At 40.9% G+C, this 15,545-nt stretch overlaps 1 protein-coding gene across 15 annotated transcripts in view; it reads right to left on the reverse strand.

Annotated features, from left to right (window-relative positions):
- The window catches only part of THRB (thyroid hormone receptor beta), a 468,459-nt gene that overhangs the window by 32,067 nt on the left and 420,847 nt on the right, over positions 1-15,545 (reverse strand). For all 15 annotated transcript variants that reach the window (XM_016426469.2, XM_056800353.1, XM_016426467.2 and 12 more), the window contains one exon: positions 6,290-6,390. In XM_016426469.2, the coding sequence (XP_016281955.1) occupies positions 6,290-6,390 (101 nt within the window). The remainder of the gene's footprint in view (positions 1-6,289; positions 6,391-15,545) is intronic.

The raw sequence follows: 15,545 nt of genomic DNA on the forward strand, positions 1-15,545 counted from the left end.
CTTCCTGTCCCGAGCTTGGTGGTGGTAAGGGGGGCGTTTGAACTGGCTGATCAGCCATGGGCACATGATGTTTATTTTGTATTTTCTTTATTCCTTGATTTCTAATTATCATTAAGAAATCTCTTAAAATATATTTTTATTATTGAGATTTAATTTTAACTTTTATAGTTGGGAGGTCTTGGGTTCAAATCCAACTTTTGACTCTTCCTAGCTGTGTGACCCTGAGCGGGTCACTTAACTCCCATGACCTAGCTCTTATTGCTCTTCTGTCTTGGAACCAATATATAGTATTGATTCTAAGATGAAAAATAAGGGTTAAAAAAATACAAAAGCCATATCTTAAAAAGATCTTCTCTAGCAGTATGGAGCAACATGGTATTTCATTAGCAAGAAGAATTAATTAGGTTAAAACCTGTATTGATTTAGAATCTTGAACCCTAGAGACTACATTTCCCACAATCCCCTTTTCCTTTTCCTGTCATGGATCATTGGTTAATTTGATATTCAGTTTCAACTTCCTTCAGGCTCTATCCCAGAAGTGTGGAGGAAGGGAGTGGTTTTTTCTTTCTCTGTTTTTTTTTTAAATTTCTCTTTGATCTAAGTTGATTTTAATAAATCGTATTAAAATACTTGGAGTATCAAATTATTAATTTTAATCTTTACAAATCCTACCAAATCATTGGCCCTAACTGTGAGCTAGCAGCATAACTGATTTTCCTTTCTGCACAACCCACCAAGTTTGTCTTAATTATCTTGTACTCTTCTCACATCATAAACTTGCTGTTTGCCCTGGCACAAAAACTGCTAGATTATGGCTCTGAGTCATGCATTGAAGACCCAACTGACCAGAATTCCAATTCTGAATCTCTGGCAGGAAAATGGGCCACCTTGAATGCTCTTCCTCAGCCTCGACCTTTTTCCATCTCCCCCTCCATGGCCATTTCTCACCATATTCTTACCCTGTAGTACTTGGAGGCTCTGACTGCATTGGGAGATGAAACCATAGATTCAGAATGGGAAGGGTCTTTGGAGATCATCTAGTTTAATCTTATTCAATTATGGAGGCAAAAATTGTACCCCAGGAATGGATAAACTGAGCGTTGATGGAATGAAAAGAACCCTGAACTTGGATCCAGATGACCCAGGGGTCCAACTCCAAGGCTCTGCTCTTTCTTCCTTGTATGACCATAGACAAGTCACTTCAAGGGTACAGGGGTTGATCCCAGGGGAGACAGGTGAACGGGTACATCTCTGTCCATGGTGGAAGAACAGATTGTGGCTCAGGGCAGCTGGAGATGATCTCCCAGCCCACATGAAAGTAGCTTCTTTTCTTGCCAGGGATTTGTAAGCCACATCTGGAGGGGGATAATACAGCATTTGGCTGGTGGCTGAGGGGAGCCCTTCCTTATTCCTTTTCACACTGAATTAGGCACTCTGGGGAGACTGAGATGGGGTACATACATGTCTGGCAAAGTGAAGGGCACAGGCACCTTTTGGGGATGGGGCTCCTCTCATTGCCTCCCTCCTTGGACAACAGAGGGATGGCTTTCCCCCCTTGCTATGACTTTCCTCAAATGGGTTCCTTATAGAAGTCTGAGGGGCACTCCCTGGCAGAGCATTGTGGTCCTTGAACACAGATCAGTGGATTCCTGCTAGGTTTTGGGGAGAGGGGTGGGAGAGGGAGGGATCGCTGTGCTAAAGAATATGAGGAGGCTACTTCCTAGCTCGTGTCAGAGTGGACGGGCATGGATGACATTTTAAATAATTTATTTAGAGAAATGTCTCTGTGGATGCATCCCAGAAATCTCTGCCTGTGCTGATAGAGAGCTGCCAGGGCTTGAAAAGTGATACAGCTCTTACTGTGTCGGTGAACTGGGTTGTTATTTAAATCATGAGAAGAGATGATTTGGAGGGTCCCAGTGAGCTGCGAAGGCATCAGTCTAAATGAGCCTGAGAGTCCAGGATCCCCTTCTTCACAGGATGGGATTTGGACCCAGCACGGAAAGCTGTTTTTAAAAACTCATGTTGTAGCCTGTTGTCATAATCCTCAGGATGATGGGCCCCGGGGTCCCTGCGCTGACCACTGGATACCACTGCTCTTCCTTTGCGATGCTGAGGACTGGACTAGCCAAAGCAGATTGAGAATGTAAAAGCTTTTTGGGCAACCATTTCTTGGGGGAAAAGACCTTTTGTTGTTGTTGTTTTGCAATTTCATAATTATAAACATATTGTAACAGAGAAATAACTTCCATTTCTCCCCCCACTTTTTTAAGGGGAAAAGCATTCCTCGAGCATTTTGAAGAAGGGTCATTTGGTGGAGTATCTCCTCTCGCTTCTTACACTGGTTTAAGCTATTCCCTGCCTCCCTTTCATCTCCTTCCCCCATGATTTTTGGAAGTCAGAATTGGTCTATAAACAGGCTCAGTATTTGGGGTCTGGCAGGGTAGAGGTGGGGTCTCCCCTCTTCCCTCCTTTGCCTTCGGAGTCCTGTGCTATGCTGGTACCTTGTAGGCAGCTGCATCTGATTCTGGTCCAAACTGTGTTCTACCACTTGAAGAAGAGGAGCTCGTGCTTTATGGCTTTGCTAAATGTAGATACTCCTACATTGAAATAGACCTGATTCTCTGTGGTGCCCACTGGTAACTCTGATGCTCTTAAAAAATCATGGAGGTGGCTAGAGAGCCAGGTCTGAAGATGAGAGGTCCTGGGTTCAAATCTGGCCTCAGACACTTCCAACCTGTGTGACCCTGGGCAAGTCACTTAACCTCCATTGCCTGGCCCTTACTGCTCTTCTGTTTCGGAACCAATACATAGAGTATTGATTTTAAGATGGAAGGTAAGGGTTTAAGAAAAAAGTCATTGAGGAGCTATACCATCAAATCTAACAGCCTTGCATGGGTCTATGAGCATAGACTTAGAGCAGGATGAAGCCCTCTTTCCTCTTTCAAATCATCTAGTCCAATCCCATCTTTGTGTGGCTGAAAAGAAAATGAGATCCAGAGAGGGGAAGAATGTAAGCGCCCTGAAGGCAGGGACCCTTTCATTGTTGTCTTTGGCCCGGCATACAGTGCTAAAAAAATATTCATTTATTGATTGGTACACTAAGTAGATTGGTAGATAAGTAAATTTGCCTAGAGTTACATAGCAGCTAAATTTACTTCTTTTTGCTCTCTATTGGTCTGGAAAAATCATTAACAGATTCAACAATCTGATAAAAAATGGAAATATAACCAGCATTTTGAACCCAGATCCTTTGTCCAAATCTGCTTTTTGAGCCACTTCATGTTGAGTATGAATGTACTGTAGAGAATGTAAATATTCAAATTCAGTAGAGTAAAATCTCAATTATCTAGACTTATTAATAAGAAGGAAGGCCAGGCCTGAAACAGCAAATTGAAATGACAAATATTTAGAGAAATTCAACTTTATTTTTTCAAATAATTATTCAAATTTCAAATAATCCTTCAAACTTCATTTTTTATTTTTTTTAATTTAATTTTTATTTTACTTATTTAATTAAAAATTTAAATTTCATTTTTAACCTTTATCTTCTGTTCTAAAATCAATATTGTATACTGGTTCCAAGGTAGAAGACTGTTAAGGGCTAGGCAATAGGGATTAGGTGACTTGTCCAGGGTCACACAAGAAGTGTCTGAAATCAGATTTGAACCCAGGACTTCCCATCTCTGGGTTTGGCTCTTAATCCATTGAGTCATCTAGCTGTTCCCATCAAATGTAACTTTTTCAAAACAGTGTTTCCCAGAGAGAGAGGGTCAGCTCTAAAGAAGTTAAGACTCACTTATAATTATCACCTTGGATTTGCCTATAATCAACGAGCTCCTTTCTTTATAAAATAAAGGAAACTTTTCACCTAGCCCTGGTTAAATGAGCAGAAATTCAAAATGCATTGGAGCTGTATTAATGAAGTCTGATTGCACTCACATTTTAATAATATTTTGGTAGATTTAAGACTCTGCTGTCTCAGAGGCCAACCTCTATGATGTGTCACCCCAATATTTCCACTGTACACTAACGGTCCTGTCATTCAATGAACAGATAACAGGAAGTGGGACATTCCCATGAAATACCTTCCATTAGTCATCTTCCCATCTTAGCCTGGCAGAGGCCCTGCATGCCAATTACCTGGCCATGGATAGCATGAATAGCCTCTTAAAATGCCCCTTGCTAAGATGGTCAGTGGGAGTCTGTAGCAGGGACCAGAGTTGATCTCTTTTATTCATCACTTTAAAATAACATTTTAAAACTAGCATTTTTTCCTCTGATAATTTTTCAGAGTGAATTTTGTAAATTGAGTTATAATACACATACATAAATATATATTTCTCTTTTTTTGAACCTGATTTTTATGACTATGAACATTTTTTGACTTATAAAACATGTCCATTTCAGTCTTCATTTTTGTAACGGGAACTTTGAATTAGTTTTCCCAGAAAAAACTTTATTTAAATTCAACAATGTTTCAACTTTCTTTAAAAAGACTAAAAAAAACTCCCCTCATTTTTGGCTAAATTGGGCAATTCACTATAGTACTATTAAAAAAAAAATTCTGTCTCAGAATCAATACCGTGTATTGGTTTCAGGGCAGAAGAATGGTAAGGGTTAGACAATGGGGATTAAGTGACTTATCCAGGGTCACACAGCTAGGAAGTGTCTCAGGTCAGATTTGAACTCAGGACCTCCCTTGCTGGATCTGAGTCTTAATCTACTGAGCCACCCAGCTGCCCCTTAGCACTATTTTTTAAAATGCTTATTTTCCTGTCCTAGAAACAACTCTAAGACAGAAGGACAAGGGCTAGGCAAATGGGTTTAAGGAATGACTTGCCCAGGATCACACAGTTAGGAAATATTTGAGACCAGATTTGAACTCAGGTTTTCCTAATTCCAGGGCTAGAGTTCTATTCACTGTGCCACGCAGCTGCCCCCGGCATAGTACTATTAAAGCTGTTTTTTTTTTCAAAGCACAAAAATGAACCCGTAGGATTGTAAAAACCTACTGAATATCTGGTGTGGATGCAGATTATTTGGATAATCAAAGACCATGATGGAAATCTACATGGTCTCCAAGAGACTTGCTCTTAGAAGTAGCCTCATCTTCTCTTAGTAGGAGGTTTAGGCATGCAACTATGTGAAATGCATTTTCTAGAATCAAGTGTACGCCTACATGCTGGCTTGAGCCTGGTACCGGGTCTGTTGCATTTGCTGACCTGTGTCTGTTGCCTCTTGACATTAATTTCTTTTCTGAATCTACTAAGGCTGGTTTGCTTTTGGCTACAACATGAGATAGAGATGAATGTTAATGACTGGACTGACATAGGAGGAATGTCCCAAGGGGTAAGGGTCCCAAGTAGACTCTGAGGGAAGGGGAGCTCCCTAAATGTATATTATACCAAAAAAGAGAAATAGAGACTTTCTGTGATTATGGATTGTGAAATAACCCACATTAAAAAGGTAACAGGAGATAACAAGTGAGGATAAGCTAACATATTAAAGACACTTGGTTGTAAATATAAATATTCATATAAATATCAATATAAACATATTAAAAAGCTTGGTTGTATAATTTAGAAAATACCTACAATACTCCTGATTGGGAGAAGCAAGACCCTGTTGATGTCCCTTCCTCCTTTTTTTAGTTGTTGGTTTTAAAAAATCAATTCAGGGGGCAGCTGGGTAGCTCAGTGGATTGAGAGACAGATCTAGAGATGGGAGGTCCTAGGTTCAAATCTGGCCTCAGACACTTCCCAGCTGTGTGACCCTGGGCAAGTCACTTGACCCCCATTGCCTAGCCCTTACCACTTACCACTCTTCTGCCTTGGAGCCAATACACAGTATTGACTCTAAGACAGAAGGTAAGGGTTTAAAAAAATTAAAAAAAATCAATTCAATAATTTTTTTAATTTATTTTTTAAGATTTGAAATTTATTTATTTTTTAACAAACTCTCACCTTCTGTCTTAAAATCAATATCGTGCATTGGTTCTAAAGCAGAAGAATAATAAGGGTTAGGCAATAGGGTCTGAGTAACTTGTGTTTGAGGTCAAATTTGAACCCAGGACTTCCTGTCTCTAGATCTAGTTCTTAATCCACTGAGCCACCCAGCTGCCCCTTCCATTCAATACTCTTAATAATGAGCTGTATGACCAGATATCTGGATGGTTATAGGCACCAGATGTTGCTGTCCAGGCCACCTAATCTGCAATTTTATGGATGGGATATTGGCGCTCCAGAGCTCGCTGGTCTGCTGGGGTCATCCCAGCCAGGTTATTTACCTTGCAGCCTTCACAAGTGATGCATCGGTAGTGATACCCAGTGGCTTTGTCACCACAAACTACACATAGCTCGTCCTTGTCTAAGTAACTGGGTATGTACCCTGTGAAGGAGGAAAAAAAAAGGAATGTGAAAAAAATGGGAATGGCATGTTAGACGTCAAAGACACACCATACTGTGGACTGCTCAGAGCCAGAGCCAGAGCCAGAACCAGAACCAGAACCAGAACCAGAACCAGAGCCAGAGCGGGCTGACTTCCCAGGAGAGGAGGACTCCCTAAAGAGAACTCATCAAACACAAAAGTTACCTCTTCCTACAAGTGGGATCATCTCCGGCCCCAGGGCATGTTTACATTATCACCTCAGTTGTGCCCGCCATTGTTGTGCTTGTGGAACAAAGGAGACCATGAAGAGTAAGGACAACCTGTGGATGCTGGGAGTCATTAGCGATATCCAGCATCACCTTTCGGGGGACAGCACACATCATGAGCATGATATAATGCCTGACATTTATACAGGACTTTATCACAGGACCATCGACTCAGAGCTGGAAGGGGCCCCAGTGGCCATCTAGTTTAGCCTCCTTATTTCACAGATGAGGAAACCGAGGTCCAGCAAAGCTTGGAGTCAGCAAAGTGGTGAAATTCATAGAGCGCTAGATTTGGGAGCCACTGAGTTTGAATCCTGTCTCAGACACTTTAGTAGCTATGTAATATTGGGCAAATCACTTTAGTTTCCTTATCTATGAAATGGGGATACCAACCTCCCAGAGCTGTTAGGATCAAATGAGCTACCATATATCAAGTATTTTCTGAATCTTCGAGCAGCATCCAAATTCTAGCTATTTTTTATTAATAAGTGACTTGTCCAAGGTCATACAGCTTACAGAGTAAGGATTCAAATCCAGGTCCTATGATGCCAGACCCAACATTTTTTTCTTAGTACCACATTGTCTTAAAGATTGAGTCTTCAGAAATCAATTTGCCAGAATCCTATGGCTTCCTTCAGAGGCTAACTGGCATTTTTGATTTGTCTTTGAATCATGCAAATACAAAGATTTATTCAGTGTGTTAATTCCCATCAATGAAAAGTTAGAAACAGTCAGTCATTGTAGGGGTTGAAGAGGAGAAAGAAAATGCATGGTCACAATCCCCACCTTTATTCCTTTCTTTGGGATCATTCTGAGATTCTCAATCCTATCATTTTTCCTTCTAGATTCTGGGGATGGGTTCATGTTGGTGGAAGCTAACATGGAAATGAAGGAAGGAGAAGAGGATGAAAGAAAGAGAAAGAGGAGAGGATGGGGGGTGACTTTAAAGAATTCAGAAGTGGAAAAGTAGAATTAATACTAATTGAGACAAGCATGACTTTGGCATGTCAAGAATCTGCAGAAAGGGCATGTAATATGCTACTATCACTTCATGGAGGGAGAAAGTAATGCCTTAGTTACTCCTAGTCACTGAGCTAAGGATTGATCCATCAATCCATCATTTCATCAATTAATTAACAAGTGGTGATTAATCACTTCCTTTGTGCCAGGCGCTGGGGATATTGATCAAAAAGTGGGCCAGTCAGTATAACAGTAAAGAAAAGTAATAAATGTTGGAGGAGATATGGCAAAAGTGGGACACTAATACATTGCTGGTGGAGTTATGAATTGATCTAACCATTCTAGAAGACAATTTGGAATTATGGCCAAAGGGCTTTAAAAGAATGCATGTTAGACCTGTTTGTATAAAAATATAGCTGCACTTTTTGTGGTGGCAAAGAACTGGAAACCAAAGGAATGTTCCTTTATTGGGGGGTAGCTGAAAAAATTGTGGTAGATGATGATGATGGAATACTATTGTGCTATAAGGAATGATGAACATGATGATTTCAGAAAGAGCTGGAAAGACCTTCTTGAACTGATGCAGAGTGAAATAAACAGAACCAGGAGATCATTATACACAGTAACTGCAATATTGTAGAACGATCAAATGTGATAGACTTTGCTACTAACAACAGTACAATGATCCAGGACAATTCTGAGGACTTATGAAAAAGAATGATAGCCTCCTCCAGAGAAAGAACTGTTAGAGTAGAAGTGCAAGTGAAAACATATGATTTATCACTTGTTTATTTGGGTATATTGTTTGGGATTTTAGTTTTAAAAAGATTACTCTCTTACAAAAAAGAATAATATGGAAATGTTTTCAGAGATAATACATGTATAACCCAGTGGAATTGCTTGTCAACTCTGGGAGTGGAGAGGGAAGAGGGGAAGGAGACAACATGAATCATGTACTCTAGGAAAACTCATGTATAAATTTGTGACTGGAATAAAATAAAGATACATTTTTTAAAAAATCGGGCCAGTCCCAGAGGACCAGTGATGGGGAGCTATGGCTGGTGTTGTGGTAGGGGTAGGTAAAAGATACAAAATGCTGACTGGCTAAGGGCAGCCAGCTGATCATCCAGACAGACAGACCACCCACTTTGAGTTCCAAATGTGCTAGGCAAGATTTTAGCACATTGAGAGAAGATCCAAGTAACTGAACTACATAGAGACAGCTGCAGATTGGCAAGTGAAGTCAACATGGCACAAGAGTTTTGTTTTTTGCAGAAAATCAAGACTCTCTTATTGTAGGGACGAGGACATGTCCAGATCTGGCTCCACTGAAGGGGCCATGTCCTTTAGTGTGATGGAGATGCTCTCTTTCAAAGTTCCATGTTTCTACTTTGCTTGGTTTACTTGGATTAGACATATCATTGGCCACAGGGCAGAGAAGATAATAGTTGCAGAGCCATCTCCCTCCATGTAGGTTCAAGGTCTAGACTAGTGAGTCATTGACATAGAGAACTTCTGGGTGAAGGTACTCCCGCCACCAAAGCAGACAAGTACCTCTACATCTTGTAGGCTTAAGAGAGTTGCTTAGAGAATGAAGTTAAGTGTCTCACCCAGGGTCACGAAGCCTGTGTATCTCAGAGGCAGGCTTTGAACTCAGGTCTTCCTGGCTCCTAGACCAACTCTCTATTGACTAGCCCATTTCGGCTTTCTTTCCTCTACATGTATAAGGATGGAAATTTGAGAACCTCACACAGAGAGTGAAATTAGATTTTAGAACTGGGCAGCATTACATCATTTATTTGCTTGAGTTATGCATTTCCTTTGAATTCTCAATGCTTCACTTTGGGCTGTGCCATCTTGATTACAACCCCCCCAAATAACCTTTGGTGGCTCCTTCCCCATGTACAGTCCATTCTGTTCCCAGCTTACACAACTGCTGAGCCTCAATTCCCTTGGGTACCCCAGTCTTCTGGGTAATTGATAGAGCGATGGCTCTAATTGAATAAGTCATATCAACAACAACAGAATAACTTAGAAGGCCCTCATCTCCAGCACAGACCCTAGGAGCCTTTCCATGATAATAAGCAAAATAAAGAACAAAACGAACTGGGCTTTGTGCCCAGAGAACTAACTACACATCAAACACTGTGCGTGGCTGGTGGGGTGAGGGAGGAAGATGGACAGTAGAGAGAGACAGAGAAACAGAGATTCAGAGAGCCAGAGCCAGAGCCATGGGTGGGGAGGGGAAAGAGGGAAAGAGAGGGACAGAGAAGGTGGGAGAGAGGGAGAGAAGAAATTTTAAAATATCTACACAGGTGCTGAGAAGAGGGATTGCATTAGCTTTTCTTCTGGAACTGTCTGGGGCCCATTGCCACCAGAGGGTGCAGAAGACTTGTATAGGTGCAGGGGCAATCCATAAGTTATATAGAACTTGGAGTCAGGAAGATTCAGCCTATTGGCTATAAGGTCTCTGGAATCCTGCTCCTACTCAAAGTTCATTATTATCATTGTTGTTGTTGTTGCTATGGTCCCGTGTCCATCTCCTTGGCATCACTTCCACAAGACTGATTCTTAGACCTTGAACATGATAACATCCTACACTTGGCCCCATTTCTCTCTGAATGGATAGCCTTGCTGTGTCTTGGCTCAAGTCATGACACCTTTTCTTTTGGAGCTGTCAGCACCCTTAGAGTTTCCTCTTGATGTTAAGGCAATGGTGCTGATCTCACCAGTCTGCATTAGGACCTAAAGAAAATGTCTGTTGATCCCTACAGAAATCAGATTCTGAAATCAAGTATGGATCATTGTGGGATCAGCCATCATTGACTTTGACCTGGAAGAGTCCTTAAGGTCACCTAGCCTGGGGGCCAACTTTTTTGGCACCATAGAGCCCTTTGGCCCAGTCTGGCAAAGCCTATGCATGATCCCTTTTCAGAATGTTTTTAAACACATGAAGTAAAACACATAGCATTAGTTTTGTTTATATATGTATATATATATATATATAGAGAGAGAGAGAGAGAGAAGATGAAAGAGACAAGGGAGAAGAAGGAGGAGGAGAAGAAGGAGAAGAAGGAGAAGGAGGAGAAGGAGAAGGAGAAGAAGAAGGAGGAGAAGGTAGTAGAGAGAGAGAGGGGGGAAGGGAAGAGAGAGAAAGAGGTAGGGGAGAGAAGGAGAGAGGGAGAGGGAGAGACAGCATTATTTTAATTTTTAAAAACTCTTACCTTCTGCCTTAGAACCAATAGAAGGGCTAGGCAATAGGGGTTAATTGACTTGCCCAGGGTCACACAGTTAGGAAGTATCTGAGGCCAGATACTAGGACCTCCTATCTCTAGGACTGGCTCTGAATCCACTGAGCTACCTAGTTGAGGCAGCATTATTAAAGAAAACAATTATATTGAAGATGCATTTTTTTTCATCCAAGTTCACAGATCTCATCTATCAATGAGAGGTTAAGAATGCCTGATTTACCCCAACCCCTTTTGTTTTATAAATGAGGAACTGAGGTTCAGAGAGGGGAGATAGATACCTTGTTCACAGTCACACAGTAGCAAGTAGAAGAGCTAGAATTCAAGTCTTGGGCCCCTGAGTCTAAATGAGATTTCTTTCTACTACATTCTTTCTTAAAATTCAAGTTGGTTTCCTTATCTGTAAAATGGGAATAATAATAGCACCTACTTTGCAGGCTTGTGAGGATAGAATGGGACACCATTTGTAAAATACTTTCCAAGTCTTAAAGCACTACATCATCATCATCATCATCATCATCGTCATCATCATCATTATTGCTAGAATTTCAGACAAATCTCAGACAGAGATTAATCTTTTGGGGGAGGGTAATGGCAATCCATGAAGCCCATGGGCCCCTTTTTAGAATAATTTCCCCAAATTGACAATTGAAGGAAATGTTAACTTTCAGCTAGAGGTTGGCAGGTCAAATGAGATGACACGTAAGCACTTGGCAAACTTCAAGGTGCTATGTAAATGTTAATTACTTATTATAATAAAATTATTATTATTCTAATAGGAATAGCTGTGGCTGCTGTTGTTTCTGAAACTCTTGTGAACGTTCTTATATGGGAGATAGAAGAGAAAATGGTAAGAAGTTCCCCCCTTTGATCCTTAGCGATGTTCCAGGGACAGCACTGTAAACAGGCAGGTAAAAGATGCCTTTTATATATTTTGGAGAGGTGCTGAAAGGTCTGCCTGGTCCCCAGGATGATATAATGGAAATTACAACCATTAGAATTATTTATGTCAAAGCACTGCTGGAAAATATTTGTTAAAATGTAAATATTTTCCTTGAGAGGGGGCACTCTATTAGCACTCATTGTTCTATCAACAGGCATGAGAGCCCTGTTGGAATGGAAGAAAAAGTGAATAAATTTGGACTGGAAGGAGAGGACTAGTGAGGGAAAAATATTAGGCACAGGAATGTTGCTTGGGAAAGCAGATCTTTGTAGAATGATACTGGGTGGTGGTGAGAGCAGCTCTAGACCCAAATGGGCATAGCTCTCCAGAGCGTGGGCTTTTCACTCTCCAAAATGTGCCTGGAGGTATGGTAGAGGAAGGGGCAAAATGGAAGGTGAGGTGTCAAAGTCAAATTCATAGGATCATTAATTTGGAGCTAGAAGAGATCTTCTTTAGAGGCAATCATTTGCTAATCCCTCATTTTACCAGTGGGGAAATTAAGGTTTATTTAGGATCATTCAGGAGGTAAAGTCTGAGGCAGCATTTGAACTCACTTCTTCCTGACTCCAGCAATCTATCCATTAAACTACCAAGATCTGTTCCATTAGGTGTCACAAGGCTAATCTGGAGAAACTGATTTGCTGGACTGAGGTACTTCCCAAAGAGATGGACATGTGCTTGGGTTCCCAGCTAAGGGATTTTTTTTTTTACTGGAATGACAAAGAGAACTCCTTATTGGTCTTCTTGGACCAGGGATGGGGGTTGTCCCAGTTCAGCAAATGAGGGTTTGTTCAGATCCTCCTGATTCTCCTTTTTGTCTGTTGGCTCTTTGAGAAATAACTTTCCCCTAAGATTCATGTCTTTGGCTGGGCCAGTTCCCCTGTTGAGGCTGAAGATGAACTCTGATCTGAGTTATATGGGCTAACTTGCTTTTTATTTTTATTTTATTTCAATTTTTTGGGAAAAATTTATTTAATTGATTAATTTAGAATATTTTTCTATGGTTACAAGATTCATTTTCTTTCCCTCCCCTCTTTCTACCTTCCTCCCATAGTCGACGTGTAGTTCCACTACATGAATACTTGCTTTTTAAACAGGGCTGGTTGTTTGGAAAAAACTGCTGGACTGTCTCATTTTTGTGCTTGCTTAGCCCCCAGCCTGGTCCACAGTAGGCATTTAATAGATGTGAGTCAACTGAACTGATTCAACTTAGAGAAGCAGGGCCGAATCCCAGTCCTGATGGACGAAGGCGATATTTTATAAGGAGAGCACGCCCATAAAAGGTTAGGGCAATCAAAGACAATTCTGATGGCTGGATTTGAGCTGAATTCTTTATGGTCTCATTCTAGAGAACCAGAACAACATGTGGTACGGGGCAATTTGAATGTAAGATTAATGGTAGGAGAGACTCTTGCATAGAGAATAAATCAATTAAGCACTAAGTGCTAATTAAGGACCTCCTGTGTGCTGGGTGCCAAGGATATAAAAGCAGAAGGAAGTAGTCCTTGCCTTTATGGAGTATACAAAATGCAAAGAAGAGTGTAGGGGATGAAGACAAACCTAGTTAGGCAATCAGGGGTGATAGGACAAAGGAGGGGGATTTTGTCTTTGATTTCTTTACTAGGAAGCTACTAGATCATTTGAGGAGAAATAGGAGAAGGAGACATTTTGAGAAGTTTCAATTCTATGGTGAGGAAACTGAGGAGAAGCTGGAAGCAAAGGGCTTCAAGAGAAAGGTTTAAAGGCGTTTAGGTATGTAATCGTCTCAGGCTGGGAAGGAAGAGTTTTGATGATAATTATGGAAAAGAAGGGCTAGAACTGAAAGGAGTGAGCTGAGACCTTGTGGCAGCCACAGGATATAGAGTGAGGAGAGCATTGGATGGGGGCCAGGAGAGATATGGGTTCAAGTTCCATCTCAAACACTTACTCTGTGCAATCATGGGCTAACTGCTTTTCTTCATTCCCAGGGGTTTGGTATGGAACAAATGAGCTAACTAGTGACGAGTATCCCATAAACCTTAAAATTCTATAAAAATGTCAGCCATAATGGCACGAGACCCAAGATTTATATTTGGAGGGGATGCCTTATATTGCTCATTGAGTCCAAATTCTCATATTACAAATAAGGAAATAAAAGCATAAAGAGGTCGGTCAATAATCAATCAGTAGTAATAATTGCCTAACATGAGTCGGGAAGTATTGGAAATACAAACCCAAAAATGAAGCAACTCAACCTCAATGAGTCTACATTCTATTAGGGGAAGCAACATGTGTGTATATAGACATCCATGCACACATATGTAGACATCAAAAAGTCACAAAATGAAAACAAAGTAATTAAAAGGAAAAGGAAGGCATCAAGGGCTAGGGAGATCAGGAAAGGTTTCATTTAGCAGTGAATTGGCTTAAGGCTCCAGTCAGCCAATCTTAAGAAGCATTTATTAAGTACATAATACGAGTGGAAGAATGAGGGTTTGAACCAAGTCTTTGGACTGGGAATGTAGCATTTCTACTATTATACCATGCTATAAAAATGGCAGAATTTCTGTAGGAGTTGGAATGAAGGAAGGGGGTGAGCTTAGGGGTCAAGGACAGATCCATGAGTCTCCATGGTAATGGAGCATCATTCCAGTAGAGCAAGGATAGCAAGAGAGGAGATGAGGAAAGTACCATGGATAGAGCAGTGGGGGCCATGCACTGTGAGCAAGGAGCTGACTCCAAAATATGGAGAACAACTAGAAGAGAGGGAGAAATATGAAAGGAGAATAATGCAAATTGAATACCAGGGAGATCGGTGAGTGTCAGGGGGTGATTGGCTTTTTGAGAAGCCACTGAAAATTCAAGCAGGATGGGCTATTGGCCAAAAACTATTGTACTTGGCCATGAACGAGCTGCTTTAGTCTTTGTTGAGGGGCTCTAACTCTGAGAGGGAGGAAGCAAACAGCTCATTCAGAGACTAAACAATACTGTTTCAGGGCAGTCCATGGGCTTTGCTGCCATCTTGTTATAATGTCTCAGTCTGTCATCATCATCAGCCATCGTGGAAAATAGCACTAGATGGTTTAGGGAGGAGGTTAATGCATCAATCGCCATTTCTGAAGAATGCATCTTTTTGACAAGAGCCTCTGAGTTCTTGAGAAGAGAGATAGGGAATGGTCTGAAAGGAGAGCTCTGGCATTGTTTGCTGCTAGGTTTAGTTGGGGCACAATCCATTTCTTGGCACTAAGAGGCACTCTCATTTAACCTCGAGAAAGACAAATGTGTTCCATATTTAAGGAAAACACTTTAGCATTTTTCTTTAATGGCCTTGTCTCTTAATGGATTCCACGTGGTAATGCCCAACTTGAAATAGAATTCAGGAGTGCAGTGGAAACCAGAGTACAGACCTGGTAAAAACAAAACCTTCCATTGCATTAACTACTTAGTATTATATTTTAAAAGCTTGAGTTCTGCATTTCGAAACTCAACAGTTCACTGGGCTTTCACCTAAAGCCTTCCTACTGCTACTTTGAAAAGTGTTCCTGAGATGTCCTTGCAAGAAGTTTTGTTTGAAATTTGATCTTCTCCATCTGAGTCAGGCCAAACAATACCTGATTTACCATTTAATTTCCATTTCTAGTGTTTATGCAATTATATCCATTAAGGCTGACAATTCTTCAGTGAAGCTGATGAGTTACTAAGATGGATTCATTATATGCTTTTGTAGGCCTTTCACCAGCTGTAGAGCGCCTGTGTTTG

The sequence above is a fragment of the Monodelphis domestica genome, chromosome 5 (assembly GCF_027887165.1).
Source record: "Monodelphis domestica isolate mMonDom1 chromosome 5, mMonDom1.pri, whole genome shotgun sequence".
In the NCBI taxonomy this organism is placed as follows: domain Eukaryota; kingdom Metazoa; phylum Chordata; class Mammalia; order Didelphimorphia; family Didelphidae; genus Monodelphis; species Monodelphis domestica.